Source organism: Cottoperca gobio, chromosome 7, assembly GCF_900634415.1.
Source record: "Cottoperca gobio chromosome 7, fCotGob3.1, whole genome shotgun sequence".
NCBI classification, from domain to species: Eukaryota; Metazoa; Chordata; class Actinopteri; order Perciformes; family Bovichtidae; genus Cottoperca; species Cottoperca gobio.
Window position 1 is genome coordinate 6,117,536 of NC_041361.1, and position 27,982 is coordinate 6,145,517.

The following is a 27,982-nucleotide window of genomic DNA, read 5'->3' on the forward strand; positions in this document are numbered from 1 at the left end:
CATGCTCTGAGCACTCTGCCCCACTGACTGATTACACTTAAGGCTATGAGTTGAGCTCTGCATTATGCAGTGGTTGGGGATTAGGCTTTTGCGGATACAAATAAGTTGGATTGCTCAAGAAAAGTTTGTCCACTGTGAACGGTTTGAATCACAAATAGGCTGCTTCCCTCCTACTCTCATTGTGATGATGCATTGATGCACATGACAGTAATGATGGGGTTTGGATAGCCATGGCTGTAACCTCTCACCTTGAAAATGCATACTGCGCAGCTATTTGTGGAGATTTCTCCTGTAATACTTTATGTGTGTGTGTGTGTGTGTGTGTGAGAGAGGGGCAGACTCTGATTGAGAGTCTTAATTCCATCTCTGCTAACGCTTTGCTCCATGTGAGTCGCTAATCCGACCGGCCTGTTTAAAAGGTGCTGCATCACTTCAGGGGGCTTCAGAGCACATCTTACTTCCACACTTTCCATCCCTCCGGCCGGCCTTTCTCGCCCCTTTGCACTTCGGCTGCACTTCAAGTCTCCCCTCACAGTATTTTATTCTGAGAAGAGGCACGGACTGTTTATTCTGGTGTAAAGGTCTCGAGGGAAAGAAGAACATCACCAACTTCAGCCATGAATGGCACAGAAGGACCCAACTTTTTTGTCCCCATGTCCAACAAGAGCGGGTTAGTTCGCAGCCCGTTTGAGCACCCTCAGTACTACCTGGCTGAGCCCTGGAAGTACTCTCTTGTGGCTGCGTACATGCTGTTCCTCATCATCACCGCCTTCCCCATCAACTTCCTCACCCTCTCTATCACCGTCAAAAACAAAAGGCTGAGGACCCCTCTGAACTATGTGCTGCTCAACCTGGCGGTGGCCGACCTCTTCATGGTCGTTGGCGGCTTCACGGTCACTCTCTACACATCCCTGCACGGATACTTCATCTTAGGGGTCACCGGCTGCAACATTGAGGGATTCTTTACCACCTTAGGAGGTAAGAGATGGGGATGAGCAATTGCTTATAAATGTATTTTATATGTTTAGATTTTTGTGTCACTTTTAATAATCAAAAATATATAAAAACAGACATTTTTGAGAATATTTGTTTAGTGTGAAATCTATCATTCTTTAAAATCAAGGTGTGCTGTATTTTAATATACATTTGCTTTATTTTAATGTCTCAGGAGAGATTGCTCTCTGGTCTCTGGTGGTTTTGGCTATTGAGCGCTACATTGTGGTCTGTAAACCAATGACCAACTTCCTCTTTGTGGAGAAACACGCCATCGCTGGGCTGGCATTCACGTGGATCATGGCCATGACTTGTGCTACTCCGCCTCTGCTCGGATGGTCCCGGTACTGTGTGTGTTTCAGTGTCTAGACTTTGCTTCAAAACCGTACAAATAGTGTTCTCATCTGCACACTAAAGCACATCAGAGATTACCTTTTATTGACTTCCAGCACACTTACTCAAAGACATCTAGTATCAAATACTGTGTGTGATGGTGTTGATAGAAATTCTTCAAATATTATGATGTGTGTGGCATGCAGGTACATCCCAGAGGGAATGCAGTGTTCCTGTGGGATCGACTACTACACTCCCAAGCCTGAGATCAACAACACCTCATTCGTCATCTATATGTTTGTCCTCCATTTCAGTATCCCCCTCTTCATCATTTTCTTCTGCTACGGTCGCCTGCTCTGCACCGTGCGAGCGGTAAGCCGGACAAAATATTATTAATAAGGATGTGATGCCTTGTTTATCCTTGTTTTTTAGGTGTTTTTTTTTACCTTTCTGCCCTCCACAGGGAGGTTAGCAGCATCACAGAGCGGAGTCCCTGGAGATGTGAGGGATTTAGTGGCTCAAGGACACTTCAGGAGGGCAGATCATTGCCAACATGGCAGCTTATACCCAGGTCTTCCAGCTGAAGGGCAGTCGGCATGCTCAGTGTCGCCCCGACGCACTCATTAATAATAGCATAACAACATTGATCATTTATGAGCAGTCATAAATAGTTTAAAAATAATTCTGACATTTTTTATTAAAGCAGCTGTAAGTTATTTATTTATTTTTTATTAACAAATAAATGACAATGAAACGACGTTAAAGGGATCAATCGTAGTGCTAACCGTACAAAGACCTGAAGCTGTAGCTCCCCTCAGCTTTACAGATATATATTTATAGGCCGTCCTCACTATACTTTACAGTTTTGGTTCACCAGTCTTTCTATTCTTAAAGGCTCAATCTGCAAATAAATTGCAGATATTTATATATTTGCATATATAATTGAGACTTAACCCACAAAACTATCATTTGTAAATGAATTACTCGCCACGTTTCCTTGAATTCTTGAAGAAAAGTTACTTTTTCTTGCATACCTCGACAGTGAACTGAGAAAATATCTTTATGAATTGAAGTAAAGGAGGGGCCGCACTTCACAACAAAACTATATCAAAACATCCGTTACCAAACATCTATCTATACCAAGTCTTGTATATTCAGTTGTATGCTACTATCCAAACGCATGCATTTCTTTGCTAAAAAAAACACATTTTTAAAACACTTCCGCACAACCAGTGTCAGCTTTTCCAGGTGCGCTGCTCGTCCGGGAAGTACTAATTGATAAAGACTTTCTCTTCGTTGACCGTGGAGGCTCGCAGGAGATCGCAGATCCTACCTTCAGACGGGTATTAACCTGCATCTGTCTGTTCTCAGGCTGCGGCCCAGCAGCAGGAGTCTGAGTCCACCCAGAGAGCGGAGAAAGAGGTGACGCGTATGGTTATAGTCATGGTGATCTCCTTCCTGGTGTGCTGGGTGCCCTATGCCTCCGTGGCTTTGTACATCTTTGGCCATCAGGGAGCCGAGTTCGGACCAGTGTTCATGACCGCTCCGGCCTTCTTCGCCAAGAGTTCTGCTCTGTACAACCCAGTCATCTACATTCTGCTGAACAGACAGGTATGTGAAGCAAATATCCTGGTTTGGTTATTTTTGAGCGCTCTAGTGAAATGTACATGTTCTCAAGTACAGAACTTAATTACAATTTGAGGTACTTGTACTTTCCACTCCTTGGGGTTAGGGAAACAGTTAACTAAATGACCAGACTGTTTAAAAAGTAGTTCTGATTATATCATTTAGAGGAGCAATTTTTCTATCTAGCGTCTGCTTTTAGTTTTGATACTGAAAGGCAAAATGTAATTTCTCTTGTATAGTTTAATATCAATAAAGGCGAATGTTATATTTTACTTTAGTGGGATTTGGAATCCTACTTAATGTATTTGGTGCTTTTTACTTTATAGGATTTGAATACTTCTTCCACCACTGAGTAAAGGTGTGATTCTGACATTCTTCTCTTTGGCCTCCAGTTCAGAAACTACATGATCACCACGGTGTGCTGTGGAAAAAACCCCTTTGTAGACTTTGAGGGCTCCGAGGCTGCCACCTCCAAAACTCAGACTTCAGTTATATCCAGCCAGGTGGCCCCTGCTTGACCGGTCCCCCCCCCCTTCAATGTCCCATCTGTCACTGCACACCTAGAGACCCACCACCGCCAGCAGCACTACGTTTTATTGGCCAATCCTCTTGACTTACCTCTCCATGTGTCTTCTCTGCCCCGGCACAACCGCACTTTTGGTGGGACTAACATACTCAGCATGTGTTTTCAATCCATTTAATCATGGAAAGTGTTCAGCTGGCTTCACAGTGTTTAACCCGGCATCAAGGGGGTGTTGTGATGATCCAGCTGAACACTTTCCAAGCTCCCCACTACCCAAAAACACATAATACCACCGCATGAGTTCATCCACATCAACTCTTCAAGTAATTGTTGCATATATATATATATATATATCCCCAAAATGCGCGTTTAACAATCCATTTTATGATTACTTAAGTGAAATTAGTCATGAATTTGTTGAGTTTTTAAGGTATCAGATGGGGGCTGTCGTCTGGTCTCCCCTCTTGTCTTTATGGTGATGACGCTGGGGTTGTTAGTTTGTGCTTGGCATTGAGACATGAGTGTACACAGATGGACCTGAAAAGAGCCTCTGCAGCGAGAGGGTGGATGCATGCATGCATGCATCTCTGTGTGTGTGTGTGTGTGTGGTGGATGTCAGAATGCAATGTATTTATTAAAGAGAGATGGGGATATTATTTTGTTTATTATGTTTTCTTGTGGAAGTTGTTCTATGTCCTGTAATAAAAACAAAGCTAAATGTCTGCACAACCTTTACATAACTCACATTTTCACGAGAACGTTTACAAGGCTCTCTGAGAAGTTCCAGATGCTAGTTTGTGTGCATTTGGGTGGCAGGCCAGATCTTAATGGTTTTCAAATGTTGTTAAAATGTGCTATGCTGTAATGAATGTATAAATGAAGCACTTTGAGACTTAGTACAATACACATTGTCATCCTTAGACGCATTAAAATCCTAAATACTGTCATTTATTTCACAAACTCTGACAAGTCATTTGGCATCACAAATACAGTCTCTCCTTATATTGAGCTCACTTTTTTTTTCTCATAAATGTGAATTTCCCTCTTTTAAATTGCTCAGAATCCAACATGAAGTTCATTTGTTTACACGCACACTGATCAACACTTCTATACTGATGCAGCTCTTCCCAGTGAACTACACATCTGAGTCACTTATATTCCTCTTTCCACTCAACCCATCATCAACCTGCAAAGCACATTGGGACGTATTGTTCAAAGCACCACTGGGAGCGTGTCACCCATCTTCACCAAGTACACCTGAGAACATTGAGGAGTTTATCAAGGTCCTTCTTACTCATCCTGATAAACAGGCCACTTGAAATCATAACACATCTATAAATATTGCTATGGACATTATAATACAGTACAGTGCATCATTGGCTCGTTCCCTTAAGAAAAGGGTTCAGTGCGTTAAGATCGCCACCAGGGCTTACTGTAGGTCCCGGTAACTGTAAAGACTCATCTCCAAGACCTTCCCTCTAAAGCATAGCTGAGCCAGACTGGAATTATGTCCGTGTCATGGAGAAACATTTGGGAAAATTGCTCAGCATTCCTAGATCAGAGGAGGAACACTTCGCAAATACATGGCGCTTGAGAGGCAGGTTTATGTCCTTTGCCACTTTCCACGCTTCTTATAGTCTATGGGAATAATAATGACACTTATGAAGGCTAACTCCTTAGTGGCAGACATTCCCAAGTAACTATGTGGGTAGGAGAAAGGCAGCTGTCAGCAGGAGAAAGAGATGGCTAGTAGACAAGACACTGGCAGGTTCAGGCTTCGCTGCAGCACTCGTAGATGTTGTCCTCCACAAGGGCAATGACCTGCTCGAACTTGTGGTGCAGCTGAGTGCGACGTGCGGTGGGGTTAGACTCCAGAGCGCTCACCACCTGACCGAGGGAGATAGAAAAGAAAAACGCAACATAGACTTTCAGTGGCTGTCAAGCATTCATGCATCCATCTATCTAGGGGGGAGGAAATCAGCCTCCTGCCTGGACATAGAAAGTTGAGCGAGAGAGAAGGGAAAGCAGCAGAACAACACGTGAAGTGCTTCAGCCTCTTCTGCAGCCTTCACGCATGCCTCCACACCACAAAAGCCTTTACTTTTCACATATTTACAAAACCCACATCTGCTCTGTTTTTCATGCCCAATAGTTGTCACGGTGTCAGTGGGATTTATGGGCTCTTAGCAGCAGTGTGCTACGAGGCAGAGCAAACTGAGCTGGGGCGAGAGAATAGGCAATCAGGGGCCCATTCACAGAGCTCTGTGAATCAGAGTGTAAGCCCCTGGCCCACGTCAGTACACTAGCATGACAGAGGAAAGCAGCTAAATGGTATTATCATGAGGGTGCTCCATTAAGGCACAGTAAGCACTGACTAAAAGCCTCGCTTGAGAATAGTCACAGCAGTAAGGAAACATTGGAGAGGACAACAGGGGCTTGAAGAGGGTTAGTTCAAAGAGAAACATTAGAAATGAAGCAGCAACCTAACCGTGTCATTAGGCAGATGGGGGATGGATAAAGAGAGGGTAAACAGCTTTATTTGCTTAAAGTGAAAGGTATATGTGGGCTTGGTCACATTAGAGACCGGTTGTAAAGCTGTTTACAGTGTACTACATCTTTCAACATGCACATGATCCTTCACGCTCTGATACCCGTCTGTTGAAACTTAAAACAGCAAAAGGGGTCGAGGTGTTGTGGCTGCAGAAAAGGGCCAGTTTAAACACGAGTAACATATCTAATCTGAGATCAGAAAGACAAAGACGTAACGTAAGACTCTGTTCTCTTACCTGGTTTCTGTATTTCTTGGCATATTTGTAGATTTCTGTCAAGGCCAGGTTGGTGTTGAACTCATTTCGGTATTTCTAAAAGATGGACAACAGACTTGTATTAGATTCCAAAATAAATCTTGTATGTAATTGCAGGCTTCTGCAGAGCCAGATCACTCATACACACACTTCTGAACACTCACCCGTGACTCCTCAGCCAGGTGAGCATTCATCTCCTGCTCGCTAAGAGGTGCCATTTCCTGTATCTGCTTGTAGTAGCACTGCACTCTCTTCTTATACTCGGGGATCTCCTTGGCATACAGCAGTTTGTTGGTAGGGGAGTCCTTTAAAAGAAAACATTGCAATCAGGACAGTTTTAAACAATTGTTACAGCAATATATATTTTAGTTTGGCATTGTGGCTCGGCTCGGGAGCAAATACCCACATTTGATGAACATGTTCAAAATCCATGTACAACTGAATGCTAAAAGCGATAGAGCAATGCTCGTCTGAGAGTTAGTTAATAATTTAAAACCTCAATCTTGAATGAAGAGCTTTGCACGTTATTGTGCAGTCAGGTGCTTCTGTCCTGATAAGAAGCTGGTCAGTAAGATGATATTCGTTGATGACCCGATCTAAACTAGCCTAGAGTGAGACAATGGAGGGAGGGAACAGTTTCCTTTCCATACAACAGGAGACTCAAAACAACCCAGAGCCAGAGAAGGAACATTCCAGTCTAAACAATACTCCTTCATGCCTCTGCCACTTTCTCCACAGTCACTTCAGGCACTGGTGCTTATTCAAGCACAAAGCAAAAGTAGCGGGGCTAAGAGGTTGTGGGAATATTCAGGGTTTAGTGGTGACTACTGTTGCAAGTGTGAGTGTGTGTAGAGGTTTGTGTGCTGTGTGGGAGAGAGAAAGGGACAGGGAGAAAGTAGGGCAGGAAAAAAGAGAAGGCCAGCCTCAGCTTTCAGCATCAGTGAATGTGCTTACAGCGCACCTTAATATTTCTACGTGTCATGAGTTATTTGTGTCACCTAATGTGTGTATTTGTTTGCATGTGTGTGTGTGCATGTTTGTGTGTGTTAAAGGTGATGGGGGAGTGGAAAGCCTGTGGCCGTAGTCGCTCCTTCTGATAGGGAACATTCTCTTCCTGTCCACAAGGTCACTTCCTGCTGCTCACCCATCTGCCTAGTAACCCCCCTGTGACCCCGTGGCCCTCCATGTCTGCCTCTTGCCAGATAAGAGGGTTTCCGTGGAAACAGCGAGCAGTTGCTTAGTTTCCTACCCCTCTCTCTCTCTCTCACCCCAGCTGTGCTCCTGCTAATCCAGACCCCGTACCCTTCACTGCCCTATCCTGAGGCCATCAAACACACTCATACACATGCACACATGCACTAACAAGTGACTGTAAACGCTAGAGGTATGTGTATGTAATAAAAAGTCATAGTATGCCATTAAAAACTCAAAAAAGTCATAAAAAGTCATAAAACGTCATAGTATAGTGTGTCACAAAAAATGTCATAGTATAGTACGTCATCAAAAAAGTTTAGTATGTCATAAATAAGTCATGACTTAATATGCCATAAACAATATCACAACAAATGTCATAGTTATGTCAAAAGTCATAAAAAAGTAAAAGTATAGCATGCCATCAAAAACTCAAATAGGTCATATACGTCATAATAAAGTAAAAGTATAATATGCCATAAAGAAGTCATAGAATAGTATTTCATAAAAAGTCATAGTATGTCATCAAAAATATTTAATATGTCATAAATAAGTGATGGCTTAATATGCCGTAAACAATGTCACAGAAAATGTCAGAGTATAGTTTACTATAATCTAAGTACTAAAAGTCATCGTAGTACGGTATAAAAGGTTCCCACACCTTAAACATCAAATTCAAGGACATTTCCAGGACTTTCCAGGACCAATTCCCTCAAATTCAAGGAGCCAACACAGCATAGTTTGAGACAAGGATCAAGATGAATTACTGGTTCAACACTTAATAAGAACTTTACAGAAGGTAACAGACAACAATTAAAAATCGAACGAGGCTTGAATGTGTGAACTCCTCTCAGTTGTGCTGTGTCACGGTGATGGCAGTGGTCTCTGGCCTCCTCTAACAGAGCACAGCAAAACAGTATCTTGTGTAAGTTGAGCAAAATATTTCTATTCTATTCTTGCACAAAATATAAATGTGATAAATGTAAGCACTAAATGACTCATATCTATTAATGTGTTTCTAAAAAACCTTCAAGTCCTTGATTTTTTCTCAAACTTTCAAGGATTTCAAAGACCCGTGGGAACCATGTGTGTCATGCCAGTCTCCTTGACCTACAGGAGAGAACGTTGCCATGTCCTTTAACCGGTTGACGACTCCACAATACGTGCACAGCCAGATGCGACATGTTAATGAGGACGCTGCAGAGCAGGGTAAAAATGTTTAATTGCTTGAGGTTTAATGTATGTCCTTGCATCCTTTGGCATGTACATGTGAATGTTTCTGCCGTGAGAATGCTGGCTCTTTGGCACTGAACTGAAGTATACAAATCAGACTGTTTCTCAGTGAAAGAGGAGCATCATTTGATGAGTCCTCGGCTGCCTCCAGGGAGGAAGCCAGTCAGAGAGACAGGAAGCAGAGCGTGCTCAGGGTCACGGTGTCTGAGGGATGAGACGGATTTGTGAGCAGTGAGGACATTGACATGCACACACACACACACACACACACACACACACACACACAAACACACACACACAGACACCGACAGACAGACATATGCACGCCTGAAAACTCACACACGCGCACACACACACACACACAGACACCGACAGACAGACATATGCACGCCTGAAAACTCCCACGCACACACACACACACACACACACACACACACACACACACACACAGACACCGACAGACAGACATATGCACGCCTGAAAACTCACACACGCACACACACACACACACACACACACACACACAGACATCGACAGACAGACATATGCACGCCTGAAAACTCCCACGCACACACACACACACACACACACACACACACACACACACACACAGACATCGACAGACAGACATATGCACGCCTGAAAACTCACACACGCACACACGCACAGCACAAGAAAAGATCCCTGGTGCTCATGACCTTGGATCAGCCGACTCGGCTGAAATAACATGAGGAGAGGTAGATGGAGCTGACAGTCTGAAGGCTTAGGGATGAGGGTTCACAGGGGTACTTGGGAGGTGTGTGTGTGGTCAAACTCCCTGAGAGACACGAGGCAAAGATACTGCGTGAGGTGAAAGGGACAGGTGTGTCAAAAGGTCAACTTCTTCCCTTCTTCCCAACGGATTTTTTTGATTCAGTGTAACTGAATCATCAACCCATTGATATGATTATCTCCGCTGTCGATCCCAAATAAAAGTCCATAAATCCGCTTAGAAATCATAGAATAAAAGATGCTCCTTACAACTCCAGACCTTGACTGAGAATCATGATGTTTGGCATACATTTAATGTTTAATGTCCAGAGAGATACTGTAGATAGATATGAAGATAATCTCACCTTTCCGAGCTGCAGGTCAGAAATGGAGCAGGCATCTATGAAGGCCTGGGCGATAACGGACAGACAGGCGTCCATGTGATCCGTCTTATCGATGTCAAACACAAACTGAGGATTCTTCAGGATGTTCACCCAGAAACGCAGAGGTAAACTGCAGTAGAGAGGGAGAGATAAGTTTTAAAAGCCTTGCACTTGCACAGTGAGGTGACCAAAGAGGACTTTAATCATAGAGTTTAGATGTCTACCTGTTGGTTTTCCAGATGTGCAGGGTGTCTGGGTCTGTGATGCCCCGTTTGTCAGCCTGCTCTTCCAGGAAGTCAAAGAAGTATTTGATAGCCAGAGGGGGGCGGTCTGGAGGGATGCTAAGGATGGCATGAAAGAGGTCATCCAGGAACTTCTGAAGAGTTCCCTGTGAAGGAAAAGTAAAAAAAAAAGGCAGCTCATGCATGTGCAGAGATATGGTTTCATGGGATGTGGGAATTTTGAGATGGCTCCTGAGGCTAATGTGGGCTATGAAAACAAATAATAGGAAGAGGGCTCAATCTGTAGCCCTCTTCCTATTAAGGGTGTTTGTAGTGTTCAAACAGTCTTCAGCTTCTTGTGTTCACCTTGGTAGACAGCAGGCGTGTCAGGTAGATTTCAGGCAGGACCTTCTTGCGGTGGCTCGGCCTGTGTGACCTCTTGTTCTCCGATAGGTCATCATGATGTAGGACCTGAAAAACCAGAGGCCAAATGTCAACATACTGCACACAGGTTGAAGTAATAAACCCCTCAGAAGAAGCTCAATGAATGCTCTACTGTCTCCGCTGTCACAGCTGTCAAAGGGGAATTTTCTGTTTCTTGCATTAGCCACATGATCCAGAAAAAACATCAGGGTATTTTGAAGCGCAATATGATATACAGAATTAGGGAAGTGATGGGAGTTGGGGAATTTTCATGCTTTTCTCTTGTTGCTGTGTACAGGATGATGTCTCTGACTTGCTCATACAGGTCTAAATAGGGATAAGGGAAGAGAAAGAAGCAGTCAAAATCCACCGACTTGTCAAAAAAAGACGGCAGAACTGTCCTGTAAATCTAACTATTCACCCGGCAAATTGTGTTCTAAGGAACTCATTATTCCAAAGTCAAAGGGCCCATATCTTTGCTGACGTTTATAAAAGAGCTTAAGTGGCATTAGTGCTGTCATGTCCTCTCAGCAGCTTTCCTTTTCTCCTCCATTCACCCACCATTCTCTTTGTCGTTATGCCTGCTCCGGGCTGACTACCAGTGGCGCACACACAGGAAAAGCTCTGGTAATAAACTCAGAGGGCACTTGTCATGCACACAAATATATTGATTACCTATGAGGAGATACTCACCAAGTGTACATACTTCTCTGTATCCAGATCTTTAACTAGGGAGAAAGAGACAAAAAAAAGGAAACATATAGCATGAAACAATGTGCAATCAGCAAGGGGGAGACCTGAGAGAATGAGAGGAGACAGGAGGAGGGCGCACAGAGGAGTGGGACAGATAGGACGGAGAGAAGAAAACACAAGAGGGAGATTGACAGTTGAGCAACGGAGATAGAGTACATGCGAGAGGAGAAAGTGATTAAGGTGGACTGTGGGCTGGGAGGGGAGGGGGGCTGTCTGAAAGAATGAAAGAGAAAGATTACGAGTGAAAGGAGAGAGAAAAGAGAGAGATTAGGGGAGACAGACTCAGAGTCTGTGATTGGTTCTGGAGCCAGTGTAATGAGATGGTAATGCTTGGCCAGCGCTGGGAAAGAGCATTAAACCTCCCTGGTTTATATATAGATCTAAACACAAACACACCTGTGTGCATACGTGAACATATATGAATATCCGCACACATGTAGACGCATGTCCAAACACAAGCTCAAAGCGGAAAAACAAATACAGTAAATGATTGTACACACACCAGCAAAAACAAAGACAGGCGTTTGTGCAGATACTCAAACAATAGCATTGTGAGTGTTTTCTCATTACAACCAGCTCTGCCAGAGACGCTCCTGCCCACTGGGCTTCAGTCCAGACCCTCAACACTGATCACAGGCAGGCAGGACAGTGTTTTATATTAGCCAGGGAGCACTACAGGCTCATAACACCCCCTTGACACTTTGAAGCTGGAGCCAGGTTTGGTCTATATAAGCCTATTTTTGGCCCAGTATGAATGAGAGGAGAGGCTTTGATGGACAGAGCCGGAGCAGAACTGAGCTCTGGTCTGGTACTGATTATGTAAGGTAGACCCTAGACGAACTAACGGACAAGGATGCGAAAAGCTGTACGTAAACTCATCCTTCAACAGGCAGATGACTCATTATATTCCGAGTTAAGGCTGGACAATGGGCCCGGTTGTGTCACATCATTTCCCACAAGCTGACATATGCTAAAGGAATATTTCTATAATGAGTTTTGAATAAAGAGTGTTGTGATTTATTAGGTGAGAGTGTGTTCAGATGTCCGCTGTGTCTTTTGGGGACGGGAGAGTGTGCGGTTTCATGCATGTTTACATGAGCGTATCGTGTTCTCGTGAGCAGCTAAGCATGTGCCGCTTCCTGTGATCGAGGGAGTGCGTGCATATATCCAAGTGTGTGTGACAAAGCGACAGGGAGTGGGTGTGTTTGAAGGTGACGTACCTCTCCCAAGGGTGTTATCTCTCTTGTCTTTCATGCTCATGGCCAGCGATGCCTCCTCTGGGATCTGTGTAGGGAGAGAAGAAGAAGGAGGGAGGGAGGGAGGGAGGGATAAAAAAAAAAGGCGAGAGAGGACAGAGGGCACAGGGTCAAGGGTGAGCTGGGGTGCACCAGAACAGCATCATTAAGCATGCCCTGCAGTGGAGTGCAGGGTTGAGAGGTGGGTATGTTTGTGTGTGTGCCAGTATTGTGTACATCTAAAGTGGTGGCAAGTCTGCAGGAGCCTGGCTGGGCTCATTAAAGTCAACCTGCAGTGAAATGGATTGAACAGCCTTGCCAGTGACCCCAGACTGTTAGTACACGCTGCAGCTCACTGCTTTCACAGCTCTGTCCCCATGGCTCAGCAAAAAACTAAACAGAGCACTTAACAAGTACAGGTAAAGGGTCAAAGGTCGAGGGTCACTGAATGATTACTCACGCACAAATGAACGTAGACATAAGAAAACAAACATACACATAATGACATGTTTATGGGCTACCAGATACTTATACATATATACATACATATATTTTACTTGTTGCGTGGTTATATTTCTTTCCAAAAAAATATTGTAGTGAGTGTTAAAAAAATTAACATACTGTACTTTTTTTATGATATACTTTGTATTATTCATTCTTTTATTGCAAATTATATTATAATTATTTAATTTCATGGATTATTATATAATTAAAAGTAAATTATATGATGTACTCTAATGAATGTATATGTATGCATATCATTAGTAGTAATGTATGTTAAATGCAGTATGTAGAAAAGTATTAGAGTAAATATTAATGATTGATTATGTATTGTAAATATACATGATACAATTTCTTAAGGGCTCAAATAACGTCAGCTGTTAATATTTAAGATCTCCACCAGAAATGTTTAAATACATATTTGCGCGTGTGAATAAAAAATACTCTGTTTTGAATAGTAATTTGTCCGATTTATTTCCACAATAAAAGAAAATTAAATATTCATTTCTCACAATGACTTCCTTAAAATCTATGAATATGGAAATATTGTTCAGTTTGAAAGTTTAACTGCTGGACACAAGACGTCTCCTCCTTCATGTCCATTCTTAGTGTGATGAATGTGAAAAAAAGTAAAGCAGCAATAAGCAAAACTACTTTTTGTGCAAAGGGGTACTTTAACCATTTGGTAACTATTTAAAAAATAATTTGCTAATTAAAAACAGCCACACAATATTTACTCATATAGTTTAGTTTATCATTTACAAGCACTCAGCCAAGTATCAAACCCGGCTAATCAATTTAAACTGACATTATTAATGACGTTAACACAACATATGCAACTAATGTTTCACCTTCACTGTGCACAATGATGGCGATGCAGAGTTTGTTTTTGAAATAAAACAGGAGACATATTGTGTCCACACCTTTGAACAAAAATACTTTCCACATTCCAACATGATATGAGATACAAAGGCAAAAACAATTCCAAGAGAAAAGGCCGCCTGCATACTAAATGGAAGCTCCCAAAAAGATGATTTATTAAGCTCAATTACGACGTAATTGACATATTCATCCTACCTGACATAATGTCAAAACATCGTAATTATACTTAATAAATCATCTTTTTGGGAGCATCTGCTCAGTGTGTGTCTTTGTCTCTGGAAACTTTGGGAATTAACAACACATGCATTGTTTCTTCAATGAGGTAAAAGAAGATAAGTAACATTTTTTTTATCTATCTGCTTTTTAAAACATGTCTGGAAGGGAATTGAGTTAGGTATTACAATGTACATACATCATGTATGTTGTTATAGTAACTTTTAATTGACAACTAACCAATGTTGTACTTAGTAACAGTTGTCAACAAGTACAATGATCCGCAGTTATTTTTAAACTTTAAAATGCTACATAATTACTGTATAATTACACCGTATGTCTAAATGCAGGATCTGCATAACAACAGTATAAAAGCAGCAGCTCTGCTTCAGCGTTGTCACAGTGAAGGACCTGTGCATAAAGACACACATCATACAGACAAACACAAAGAGAAGCACCTAGAAAATAACTCTGTGCAGCCACATAGAAACAGAGAGTATCCTCCCATCTATGGACAACCAGTGACACCATTTACAAGGAGTTCTCACCTGCAGCACCCCCGTAGTATACAGGTACACCATGACAACCACAGTGGTCTCACACACACACACACACACACACACACACACACACACACACACACACACACACACACACACACACACACACACACACACACACACACACCTGGTAATGGAAGACAGTGTTGAGTTTCTTTCTGCCATCTTCCATCACTGAGGAGTTATCCAGGTCCTGCAGAACCTTACTGTTGCTGCCAGAGTCAAACCACTCTGAAGAGAAAAGAAAACAGGAGAAGGGAGGAGAGTGACATTAGACAATTTCATCCTAAATTTGGAAAAGAATATGCTAGACAGAGGGCAGCCCTGCTCTAAGTCTCTGTGTCGTGACCTGTGGAAATATTCTTGCACCATTAATCAAATCAGCTCTGCAGGCTGCACAGCTTTTGAAAGCAATAACTCTTTGTGATTATGACTGTACACTCTCCTCGATGCATTCTGTCATTTATTATATTGCAGCCTTAGGTTAGTTGAGCTTCATGAGAGGAATTGACCTTTTGCAAAGGAGATTACTATATCTCAGAGGGTAGAGGAGGGGAAAGGATGAAAATAATCAGAGAAAATATGCTCTTACCCAGGTCTACATCCTCTGCTCGGGGCCACTGGGAGAATGGCAGGTTTTTATAAAAGGCATCTAGGATTTTTTCCTTCACCTGGCAGATTGTGTCTGTATTCATGACCCTGACACACATCGAGTCCATACCACATCCTTGGAAGGACACGTTGATGTTCTGCAAAAATAAACAGTGAAAAACAATCAAATTAATTGAATGTGTCGGTGTGACATTGACCTCCTAAGTCAAAAAATTATACTATAGTATGTCATCACAAATGTCAAAAAATCTTATAGCCATAAAAAAGTCATAGTATAGTATGCCATATAAATGTATCGGTATAATATGCTATAAAAAGTGTCATAAAAATAGGCCTGGTATAGCATTCCATAACAAAAATAATCATAGTATAGTATGTCATGAAAAATGTCATAAGAACATAAATCATGGTATGGTATGTTATGTTATCAAAGTCATAAAAAATGTCATCGTAATGTGACAAAAAACTAATAAATTCATAGTAGTATGTCGACGAGCAACACTGAGGGTGTGAAACATGAACTGAGATTGTGTAAGGTTTCAGACCTGTGGCTTAGCCTCAATGTTCTCGCGGAGCAGCCACTCCTCATTGAGGGTGTAGCGGGCCTTCCCGGTGATGGCATCTATGGAGCCCTTGTTGATCTGCTGCTTGATTGCACACAGCAACAAGAAGAAAGGCTCGCCCACTGTTTCCTAAAGATTGGGCAGAGAGGTGGAGTCAAAAATCAGAGATGTGGTCATTTCTTTTTAATCAAGCCTGCCTGATACCTTTGCTGAGCCTCACCTTGAGGTAGCTGTACATGCAGATGGACATCCAGTTGGTCAACATTTTCTCCACAACAGACTCAGTGCGGCGCAGCATCAGTTTGGGGTTCTTGGAAGCCGAAGCATCGATCAGGTCCACCAGCAGATCTTTCATGATACTGGTGTAGTACTCGAGTTTACCATGAAGGGCGATGGTGAGCAGAGACGCAAGGCTGCATCTAAAATAGTGAGCAAACAGATTAGCAGAGGAGACGGATGAGCAAAAACATGCTCTTACAAACATGCCTTGTCAGTGTGTGCGGTCAATGGAGATATAAAAATAACTACACTCCAAGAACATCAACAAAGTTTCATCCTCCCCCCACACCACCTGTGACTGCAGAGCCAAATAAAGAACTGATGTAATGCAGGGATTGTCTGGGTGAGTAAATCCAGAGGTGCAGGGGATTTCCCTAACAAAGCCCCTTTAATCCAGGGGAAAGGGACTACATCAGTCAGTAAGTGCTGACGCTGAGCTGGGACAGGGATGTGGTCTTGCTTCTGGAATTTTTCTCTGATTGTCCACAATGACTGGCTCAGTTAAGAACATCAGGACCAAAACAGCTACACTGATAAATCACTAAGTTTACAAAGCTGGAAAAAACACTTTTCTATTTTTGTGCCATTTACAACAGCAACCGACATGAGAAAATAAAAGAAGCTCCAGTGGTAAACACTTTTTAAAGACCCTACTTAGGTTGTTTAATTACAATTCTTTGGCCACAGCTCTGTTTTGGTCTCCATTAGCTCGTGAGAAATATATCTGTAACAAGTGTTTGTTTCACTATGTTTACTAGCTAGTCGCTATTTTTATCTGTCTGCCATTTGGTCCTGGTAAGGTAGTGTACAGTGGGTTTGCAGAGGCTTTTTGCTGAAAGCAGTTGCCAGTTGCGACTGGAAACAAAGTTAATGAGTGAACCAAAAAACAGTAAAGTTGTGAGCTGTTAAACAAAAACAATGAGCTGAAAGGCGGTAAAACACATTTTTCGGTGTTTGAGGGGAAGTCAGGTGATATTTCTCTGCGGGCTTCTGACTACCAGAAACACCTTTCACATACACTAAGTCATTTCATCCCTTGTTAATAAAGAAATATTGATTATAGAAACACCTGATTATAGAAAATCAATCTGGATGAATTATCTTTCTGTTTCTTGTTAGACTGCCAACACGTATCAGTTGATGCTTTTACCTGTCTCGTACAGCGAAGTCCTTCTGCTGTTCCAAGGCGTGGACAAACGTGACCAGGAAGTGCTTGTTATTGAGAAGAGTGGAGAACAGAGTGATGCCCTCCTCTACGTTAGGCTTTGTTGTGTTGGTGGACTGAGGGCAGAGGGGAGATGAAACAGTTATTTCTCTGCATGGTTTCACCTAAACTGCATTACACACCTGCTGCGCCCTCCCTAATCTATTTCACCAGCTCGTCTCAAGTGACCCATCGAGACACTTCATCTTTCTATCACCCCTTCCTCCTTCTGCTTCTTCAGGCCCCTCCCTCTGTGGTATCAATATCTCCTGCTCCGGTCCCCGACAATGTGTGATTGCCTTTAAATGTGCCGAGTCGACTTAATGAGTATGGCCTATCTATGGGTGCGACTAAGCAGCAGTGTGATGAAGTCTTCCCTCTGGACTGCAGCCATATGGTGTGGCTTGCAGCCTGACAGAAGGAGAACAGGGGTGTCCATTAAGATAAATGCCCGCCTATGAGATTTATTTGCTGTGACCTGGAAAACACTTCCTGGGAAGACGATGTGGATCCAAGGCAGTTCATCACCGTTAGACAGCCTCCCCCCGGCTGCCGACCCAAAACTAGCGCTGCAATCGTTACTTTCTCTCTTCCTGACACGCACAGACACACTCACGTGCTTTAGCTTTCAGCCCGCATTCGCAGAGTTTTGTGAAAGTGCACGTTCCCTCTCCCACTCTCTCTTTATAACTCTTACTCCCATCCACCCCTCCATTACATACACACACACACAACGAGAAATGTATTTCGATGAAAAGCATACTGTTCTGTTGTCCATGAGCCTGTGGGAAGTGTGTCAACAACCTGCCGTGAACCTTGTGGGCACTAACTAGAAACCACTGAATGACATGCATTAGTATTTATATGTGTACATACAATAGCATGTGAGTTCACACAAACTGCACACTGTTTCACTCCACACACACACACACACACACACACACACACACACACACACACCTTCTAATAATAAATATGTGCTTTTCTTTACTCTTCATCAACAACAAGCCCACTGTGAAACCTTAATAAGCTTCAGTGTGACCCAGTTGAAGCAAGTGAAAAAGGAGCCAAATCAAGGCACTCTGGCAGAAGACAGCCTAATGGCTTAACCCTTCACCTGCCAGTCCTGCAACAGTGGGTGGGTCTCTGTAAGCGCTCGAGGGCCCAGGCCATCATTCTCGAAGGAGGGCTGGACCAGGCTCTTCTCGTAATCGGAAAACATCTAAAACACATAAGCACACACGTAGAAAACTGTAATACAAAGTCAGCTATAGTCATAAACACATAGAGATGATATAGACAGGGAAAACAAAGCTGGCCTTGAGGCTTTGGCGGTAAATTTGTAGTCTAGAACCAAAGGACATTTCTCGAAGAGGCCCTGAATAGGCCCCTGACTGACCATGAAAAGGGAACATAACACCATGACACGAAACGTCATGAGCCTTAATGGCTTTAGAGACCGACTGACCAAGTGCCAAGAGGCAGGCTTTCAACTCTGTCCGTCATTTCATGACGGCTACATTTGGCTTGTATTCTAACTGTGTCTAAGTCTGTGTCTAACACTGTTGTATGTGTGTGTGTGTGTGTAATCTACAACAACCTAGAAGCTCTAGTGAAAAAAAGAGCACAAAGGGTCGTGAGTAAAGTGTTTGCTGTTTTAGCGGAAAACTATGAGAGACGATGAAGCAGCAACCCTTCAATTTATGTTTCCCCCTATGAAGCTTTTCAGCACTCTCACGACTCATTTCCTTTACAGCAGAAAACAGTGTCTACTGCACGTTGTGCAAGATCTTGTATACTTGCAACACAGTGTGGGTGTGTGAGCTGAGTGAGGAGTGTGTTTTGAGAAATCAGGGGGAAAGTTTCCTTGTCTCAGTGCCTGCCATTGTTCTGTTTCCTTAAAAGTCCATGCCTGTGGTTGGAAGACAAAGCCCGCTGAGTTGTGTCTGTTTGTATTGGTGGAAAAACACCCGACAGACAGACCCACAGTCTACCTTCACTGTGGATCACACATGAGGAAAATGCTTACCGACAGAGAACACTTCAGCTCTCCTGCAGGGTGGCAAACTGAGCAACACTTCACTACACGTCTACTGTATGTTTAAAGATTTCAAGGTGAATCATCCCGCATATTACAAGCGGTATAAAATATGGGACAATGGAGGTGGTACAAAATATTAAACCCCATAGAGAAAAATGGTATTGTCAGTCTGCCAGTTGAAATCAGATAGGGGGGAGAAATAGCATAGGCTTTCTCACCTTGGGGAAGAACGTGCGTGTGACAAACTGTTTGTACTCCAAAAAGGGGATGCCCTGGCTGCGATTCAACTCCTTGGTCAGGTCTGTCATGTCCGTCTGTAGTTCTGCAAAGCCTGAATAAACATAAAAAAACAGAAAGACCCAAAATGGTTTGAATCTTGGGAATTATAAACCACAATCCTGTTTCTGGCTGCTTAAGCTTTATTTGTTGCTAAGCAAAATGAGTCAGAAATCTGCTCAAATGTCTAATGTAATAACCATCAAATTCTCCCAGGGTGCCGTGGGATCTGTGAGAATCTGGCTCATTTTAGTGGACGAAATTTTAGATGAGACTGCAGAAATGGATAATTTGATTTCATAAATCTAGTGTTATGTTCTAGTTTGGTACTAAATGTATCAAACACAGATCCTCTGATCTTTTCCCCCCCCTCTGCCTCTGTCTCTCTCTGTGCCAGTCCAGCACTACATGCAGGCAAATATTTACCAAACGGCAATCAGAGAAGCCAAATCCAATCCCTCATCCAAAACATGTGTGCAGGCTGAGGTTTACATGCTGTATCAGCATGTCCAGACATTGACTTAAATCAGGGTGAAAATATTGTAGCCACTTTATTGGATAGCATGTTCTCGGAGAGGATCATGTTCTCCTCTAATGAGACGCTGGAGATCCATTTATGGAAAAGCTTTTCCTGTCACACGATGAGAGACGTATTTGGGTTACAATGCCAGTTTCTTCAGACTGTGTTTGTGTAGAAAGAATGGAATACTCGACCTAAGGGATTTAAAACATATTTCATGTAATCCTCCAGGTTATTTATCCTCCTGCTTGCAAAAGCGTCCTCTAAACCACCAGTCAGTTCACACCTTGCTCTTGATTAGACGCAGCACACCCAGATACCAAACCTCCCCTCTGCCTCACTTTTAAGACAAATACCAGAACCCTCCCATTCCCGTAACCTGGAATACGTCAATTTCCCCTTTTCCTTCACTCCCTCTTCTTCTGCTTTTATCACATCTTTCGTCTCAGTAGAACTATCCCTCGCTTTCTGCACACTCACCCTGAACTCGGCCACAAATCTATCTGTGTCCTCTGACTAAACAACCTCTCCTCCCTCTCCCTCTCCCTCTCCCTCTCCCTCTCCCTCTCCCTCCCACGCTTCTGCTTCTCCTCGGACTCGCGGCCCTGACTCCCGCTCCTATCGCTTCCTCCCTCCATTTCTCTTTCTCTATCCGTCCCCCCCATCTCTACGCTATAAATCTGGTTGCTCAGACGCGGAGTGGCCTTCACACGGCTTTACTCTAATGCCCTGGAAACACACACGCACACACACACACACACACACACACACACACACACACACACACACACACACGAATACACACACAAACACACACAGGCCTTGTTCATACAGGATAGACACAGCGGAGGCTATGTGGCCACAGTGTGTATGCATGTGACTGATCATTTGTCAGACACTGTGTTTTATGAGTCACGCTTACTCGGCACAAATCTGTCAACTGTTGTATCTGCCTCCCACTCACACAATCTCGAACAAACAAACATTGCACACACACACACACACACACACACAAATACATATGGTCAATATTTCTGTCTCCCCACAAGCTCTTTTATCATGTTAATCGACACAAAACATCATTTGAGGTCGAAACACTCTGATGGCAGAACTTGTACAATAGTAGAGTGTGTGTGCGTGTCTGTGCAGGTGTAGGTTCATGCGTAATCACACCTTTACGGATCTCATCTCGGATCTGGGACTCCATCTCCTCCATTTGGAGTAGGGTTTTCTGCCAGTAGCGTTCCGCCCTTCGGCTCTTTGTGCAGTACACTACAAGAGCTGAGAAAGACACAATGCAGTTTGAATAAGGTATCAACACAAAGACTGTAATCAATACTGACTTCCAGTAAACCAGATAATAATCTTTAGGATAAAAAATGTGTCTAAAAGATTTTGAGTTTCTGAATAGTTTTATATCATCTTGTGTGAGCCTGTGATGAGCCAAGTGCATGAATGTATTTGATTGTGAGAACATGTTCTTGTTTGTGAATGTGTAAATAACATTTATGCACATGTTATTCAATGGTTAAGTCATGCACAAAGTCTAACCCTAATAAGGTTCTGTGAATATCAGAGAACAGATACAAGCAGGAATCTGTGTGAAAATCCACCATAGCACCAATTTTCACCCATACACCTGCCCTGCACACACACACTCGCACACAAAGAATACATAATACAGTACGCACACACAGACACACATAAGCACACAGACAGAGCAGACAGCGAGAGGAACAGTGAGGTCTTTGTGCTTCGGGTACTGAAGGGGGATGAAGCAAGTGCGGGAAACTATGACCCCGGAATTCCTTTTATCTGTTGCACATCTGGAGCATCCATCGCTACAGCAGGCACACATCCATCATCTGCTGGTGAGTGTGTGTGTACACTACCTACCCACAGTGCACAGCAGCAGCAGCACGCAGCACACCACAATGGATACCACGATGGCCAGCTCGCTACCCGCCGAGCTGCACTTTGGCGATGGTGCGACGAAAGTTCCCCACTTGCACCTAGAAAGGGAAAGAAGAACAACACATGAAAATGGACTGAGACACTGTTTTGCCTTTTATTTTTTTGTTCTCACCATAACATTTACATGGTAATGTAATCTTATTAGGTCATATTCTTTTATTTCTTTTATTATTTTTCATTGTATTATAGTAGCCCATATGGACACCAAACAAACCATTGCAGTGGTGAAATTTCACATGACACTCTGTACTATAGTTGTTTGTTATGAGAGACTATTGTTCCAACTCATAAGGGAACATTTGTGTTTGTTTTTTAATGGGAACACAAGTAACTGCACACATGGACATTTTTTCATATACACAGGTGCAGACACGGAAATAAATTGCACACTGTAGATTTTGAAAAATGGCCTCTCGCTGCAACGAGCTGTAGGAGTCATCCAGTTCAGAGCAACCTAGATGTGACAAGAAAAGGACTTTCACTTCTGCCTTCTGATTAGTCAGCAGGGTCTCTGTGGTCCCTCCTCACATCCTTCCCTTTCCTTCCACATTCCAAACATACTTCATAAAAAGAGCGTCAGATAAAAAGCCTCCAATCCTCAGTCCAAATCCCTCATACACTGGTCTTACTCTGAGGGGGGAAACTGGCTCACTGGGCTCTCTCCTCCTTTTCTCATTCCATCTTTCTCCTTCTGGTCCAGGCATTTATTTACCCAGACCAGCGAGAGAAGGCCTTCTTCCAGAGTTCCTTTCCATTGTGTAATGGGGGGGAAAATGCCATTGTTCCTGTTTCGCTTAGGATACAAAAACACTGCTTCCCCACATCCACTTCTGCAGCTCAGCTCTACAGGCATGTAAAAATAGATGTTCCACCAAAACTAAGTGAAGAAACATAAATGGCCATAAGCTATGCAGCCGCCCAACATGCATGCATTTATACAAATGTGCCGACACAAAGGAAAATGTGTGTTGTTTATGCCCCTGTCGAATGTGCACACAAATCATTCTTACTGCTCACTTGCAGGCAGCCCACCCATTTGTGTTATGACATCTCATTTGACCCCTGCCCTCCCTTTATGTCTTACTAATTGCCTGTTTATTCTCAGACATCCTGAGAGGAAGATGTGGTTGGGTGGGGACGAGAGCGAGCCACAGGTAGACAAGGAGAGAGAGAGAGAGAGAGAGAGAGAGAGAGAGAGAGAGAGAGAGGGGGGGGGAGTAGAGAGAGAGAGGAGAGAGAGAGTGGATATAGAGAGCGAAAGATATCGGGATAGGGATCATCCTAAGAGTCGGAAGCGAGCCTCCTCGCTCGTGCTTGTAGTCGGGTGAGATCGCTCTCTCGCTTTGCGTCTTTCCCTCTCTCTCCTCTCTCCCTTCTCCCTCCTCCTCTCTCGTTTCTTTTCTCTCTCGTCTCTCTCTCTCTCTTCCCTCGCCTCTTCTCTTCTTTTCTCTCGCTCTCTCTCTCTCTCTCTTTCGCTCGCTCTCTCTCTTCTCCTTGCTTCTCTCTCTCCCTCTTTCCTTCTCTCCTTCCTTCTCTCTCTCTCTCTCTTCTCTTCCCTCTCTCCCTCCTCCTTCTCTCTCTCTCTCTCTCCCTTCTCTCTCTCTGTCCTCTCCCTCCTCTCCTGCTCCGCTCTCTCTCTCTCTTCCTCTGCTCTTCTCTCTCTCCTCTCGCTCTCTTCCTCTCCTTCTCTCCCCTCTCCCTGCTCTCTCTCTCTCTCGTCTCCCTCCCGCTCCTCCTCTCCTCGCTCTCTCCCGCTCTCTCGCCTCCTCCGACCCGCGCTCCTCTCGTCGCCTTCGCTCCTCCTCGCTCCCTCTCGCCTTCTCTTTCGCTTCTCGTGCCGCCTCTCTGCCCGCGCTGCTGCGCCCTCGCTTCCGCTCTCGCCTCCGCTCCTCCGCCTCTTGCGTGCGGCCGGGGGTCGCCCCCCAGAGAGAGAGGGAGGGGGGTTGTCAATGCAAAATAAAAGAGCTTTCCATCTATTTCTGTCAAAGTGTGGATGTGCTTTTTTTTACAGTACAATCAACTTACAGATAGAGACAGAGTGACATGTTTCTCGAGCTATTTCAGCAACACTCACAGTCTGGCTCGTATTTAAATATAGATGAATGCTTTTCCCCCTGAATAAAGCCCTATCCGAACGGACAACAGCAGATGGGAAACATGGGAAGAGGAAAGAGAGTGTCTGGTTTTATCAGGTCTGCAGAGCTCGACCTCGTCTTGATCAAGACCGTTAATTGCAATGGAGGGAACTCGGAGACGAAACAAAAACACAAGCGAGGAGATCATCACTGAGTCAGAAGAGTCTCTGTGAGCAGATAGTGTCTGGGAGATAGGTGATTGTGTCGGCGATGATAGACAGGCCGATACGGGATTAAAGAGATAAAAGGGGACGTGGTAAACATTTCATTGTTCTACGTGGCGCAGAGTGACGGCTCACCACCCCCACTAACTGCTGATTCATGATGGCAGGCTCAGAGACTACAAACCATTCATAATGTCTGACACACATATCACTGACAGTGCATGGACCTGAGCGGATCAAATCTGTTTCAATGAACATCACAGATGGTCTGGAATTCTGATTAAATGTTTGGTTTACGAGTACTGTGTGACAGATGGGAGATATCCTTAAATTATCAGGGTCTACCCAACAATATTTTCAACACAAGCTTGTATGTTTATTTGTATTACATTGGAGTGTTTTACATGTTTGCATACTTACAGTGACAGGCAGCTCGCTCTCGCTGGAGCCCAGCAGTCCGTTGATGGTGCAGTGGAACAGCTGGTCGTTGTGGAAGCTGATGTTACAGGGATAGGAGCCAATCATCACCGAGTATTCCTCCGGCACCAGCTCCAGATCGCTCGGCCCTTTCTGTGCCAGAAACGAACAAAAACAGTCGTCAGCCGGTCAGCGGTAAGAGACCAGAGGGGCCTGGTTTGAACAGGCACAGAAAACATACATGAAGGCCACAGCAGCTTTAACCCATAAGTGCAGACACATACACATTCTTGTATCCGCACACATACACAGAAACCAAACTGCGGCAGGCCTGTCATGCAGCTGTCACACAGAGGAAGCCAGCAGAATCCTCCAGTTTGGGCTCGAGTTCAGCTTAAAGCAGCAAACAATCCCGCTGCCTCTCTCACATGGCCAAGGAAGTTTCTACAAACAAACCCGCTGACAGTCATCCCTGCCTCTGCCCAAAATAACATTCTCAGGGCCTTTACAGGAGCCTGTTGGTATAAGCCTCTTTTTCTTTATCAATCCAAGTCTGTCCTGTGGTAATCCAAGCGCTAGCTCTCACTGCTCATTTCTGGTTTAATTAAAGGGGCACTCCACCGATTTTACACGTGCAGTTCAGTTTACTCAGCCTGATGTACAAATGTCAAAAGAGAAACAACCATCAAACCCTGATAATGGCAGTGATGTCATCAGGATGGGTTTGGAATTAACTAAAAATGTTTTTAAGATGCATTATGGGTAATGTAGGATTCAGTGTTTTTTGGAGCTTTTCCCATACTAGAGACTAACTGAGACTAAATAAATCTCAGGTCCCCGACCTTCCTGGTGTAAGTGCAATACTAAATCACTGGAATAGCCCATTAATGTCAATAGCGCCATGTTAACATCTACGTATTTCTGAAGAGCAAGTCTCCATATTTAACTTGCAGTTAAAGGTTTGCTGACTAAATGTTTATTGTAAGGGACACTCATATTGGTCTGAAAGGACAATTTCGGGTCGCAACTTTTCTCTTATTTTTTACAGGTTTGGTTGTAGTCCCCAAAGTGATTGCTGAGATCAAGGAACACAAAATCAACATCGCTTAAATACACTTAAATATCCCTTATTCAAATCATTAGGTCCTAAAAATGGCTAATCCAGATATATTTTAATTCCTCCGTCCATGTGAAGGAGCCCGAGACCAAGGGGCTGGGAGGCGGGGTTAAAGGAAACAATAGTGCGCTTGCTCTATAGGCCCATAGATGCGGAAGATCGCCTGAAGATCCGTTTTTCTCGGCAGTCGAGACATTTAGGCTTCATGCGCCACTGAGCAACTTTCATATAAATTAACGGGGGGGGGGTCCGCATTCATCCAGTTCTATTTATACATTCATGGTAAATTCTGATGGATGTTTCAAACAGACAATTTGGATAGTAATGAACAATATTTCTTTGTTTTCTCCTCTAAATAAATTAGGATAATCTACGGTTTGTTTAAAACCTGACTGTTTTCTTGCCATGTCAAACTTGTTTTTAGGAATGTTGCCGCATTCCTAGAAATCTGAAGTTAATGTTGTATGTACCGTGTTATTATTATTCTCTATGAATTATGCAAAAAAAAAACCTACAAAAACAAGACCCAAATTGTATGAAACTGCAATTTCCCTTTGATATAAGAATGACGAGTGAGGAAGCGTGTGTGTGTGTTTATCCCCAGTGTGCTTCCTTGCTTTGATTACACCCTTAGGGCCCTGTCCTGTCCCCACTGCAGGATGCCACCCCCTGGGTCTCTGTCAACAAATGCTTCCTAACAGACAAAACACAAACTACACACACACACACACACACACACACACACACACACACACACACACACACACACACACACACACGTATAGACACAAAGTGCATTAAAGCATTATTGTGAAGAAAAGGTTGTGTATACAACACAAATTTTTCCACGTTTAAACTCATCGGACCAAAACAATGGATTCTCAAGGCCAAAACAGGATGAAGGCAAACAAAATCCACCCACATTCCAGCTCAGGTCCTTAATATAGGATCTGGCTAACAAGCTCCCTATTAAACAAACACACACATTCTCTCCCCCCTTCAGGTCCACCATAAGTGGAATCCACCTTACTAAAGAAAACAGGAAACAACAGACGACGAGTCGCCCATGTAGACATGCTGAGGCAGCGATTCCTGCAGGGGCCTCATCCTGACACTCACAAACACATCAAGAGGAAGCTCCACCGTGTTCAAACTTCCCTGTCTGTGTTGTTAGCATTTGCATGTAATACGGTGTCACAGCCAGAAGCCCATTCGGGTGACGAATCCATGCAGACAGGTGCTTAGATCCAGCCAGACCACGGGAACATGGGACCCTCCCACTGAGCTGCCACTGCACCCTTCCCCCCGCCTCAGACCCCCCACTGAAATCAACACGTCTCAGCGGAGGGGTCCTTTGATGTGTTTTACATGCCTCTGGTTTATGTGAATATGAATAAAGGAACGCTCAGCCTTGTCTGCTGTTCACAGTGGGCACAGTCAGTCTACAGCAGTGGCGCTTCTGGAGCCAAGAAACCTTTAGAGAATAGCATCAGTTGTTCTATGTAGTATTTGAAAATGAGTTTTTGAAAGGCAAGATTGTCAAAGCCAGTGTTGTCTGCTGATAGTATTTGAAGGTTTAACCGTTCTTACAACATATAAAATGTGTTCCCCTCAAGATGAATTGTATTAACTTTGTTGATCCCTTCATTTTCCATTTAGCGCCATCATCAGAAATCTAAAATTTGTAATTTGATTTATAACCAAATACCTACAAACACAATTACATTGTCATCCACCTCAACTGTATTTGGTGTTTAGTGCAAGTTAGCAAACGCCAGCATGATAAATATTACCTGCTAAAGTTTAGCACTGACACTGTTGTGTACACAGAAATATGGAGGTAATAGTTTAGGTAAATAGCAATTATGTAATCTATCTGCCAACATTTGAACTCTTGACTGAGTTGAATTCAAATGTTAAATATTACAATGTCTGTCCCTTGTTTTACCTTAATAGTTAACATTAACATTAACTTAAAGACATACATTTTCTAATAGTAGGTGAACATTTGCTTGACCTTCAGGAAACCGATGTAACAATGAAGCACTAATCTAAA

The 27,982-nt window shown here is 43.5% G+C and overlaps 2 protein-coding genes across 2 annotated transcripts in view; one reads left to right on the plus strand and one right to left on the minus strand.

Annotated features, from left to right (window-relative positions):
- The first annotated feature begins 521 nt into the window (after positions 1–521).
- On the plus strand, positions 522–4,360 carry exorh (extra-ocular rhodopsin). Its single transcript, XM_029435817.1, has 5 exons — positions 522–978; positions 1,169–1,337; positions 1,533–1,698; positions 2,698–2,937; positions 3,345–4,360. The coding sequence occupies exons 1-5, from the start codon at positions 618–620 to the stop codon at positions 3,468–3,470; spliced, it is 1,062 nt and encodes a 353-aa protein (XP_029291677.1). The 5' UTR covers positions 522–617; the 3' UTR covers positions 3,471–4,360.
- A 41-nt stretch (positions 4,361–4,401) lies between these two features.
- plxnd1 (plexin D1) overlaps positions 4,402–27,982 on the minus strand; it is a 63,177-nt gene continuing 39,596 nt past the window's right edge. The window contains 19 exon segments of the mRNA XM_029435775.1: positions 4,402–5,362; positions 6,262–6,336; positions 6,444–6,584; positions 9,819–9,966; positions 10,061–10,224; positions 10,424–10,528; positions 11,174–11,208; positions 12,454–12,517; positions 14,752–14,855; positions 15,217–15,373; positions 15,782–15,928; positions 16,020–16,218; positions 17,229–17,359; positions 18,400–18,504; positions 19,542–19,654; positions 21,293–21,400; positions 22,016–22,083; positions 22,085–22,131; positions 24,813–24,962. Coding sequence (XP_029291635.1) covers positions 5,246–5,362; positions 6,262–6,336; positions 6,444–6,584; positions 9,819–9,966; positions 10,061–10,224; positions 10,424–10,528; positions 11,174–11,208; positions 12,454–12,517; positions 14,752–14,855; positions 15,217–15,373; positions 15,782–15,928; positions 16,020–16,218; positions 17,229–17,359; positions 18,400–18,504; positions 19,542–19,654; positions 21,293–21,400; positions 22,016–22,083; positions 22,085–22,131; positions 24,813–24,962 — 2,178 coding nt within the window. The 3' untranslated portion in view covers positions 4,402–5,245.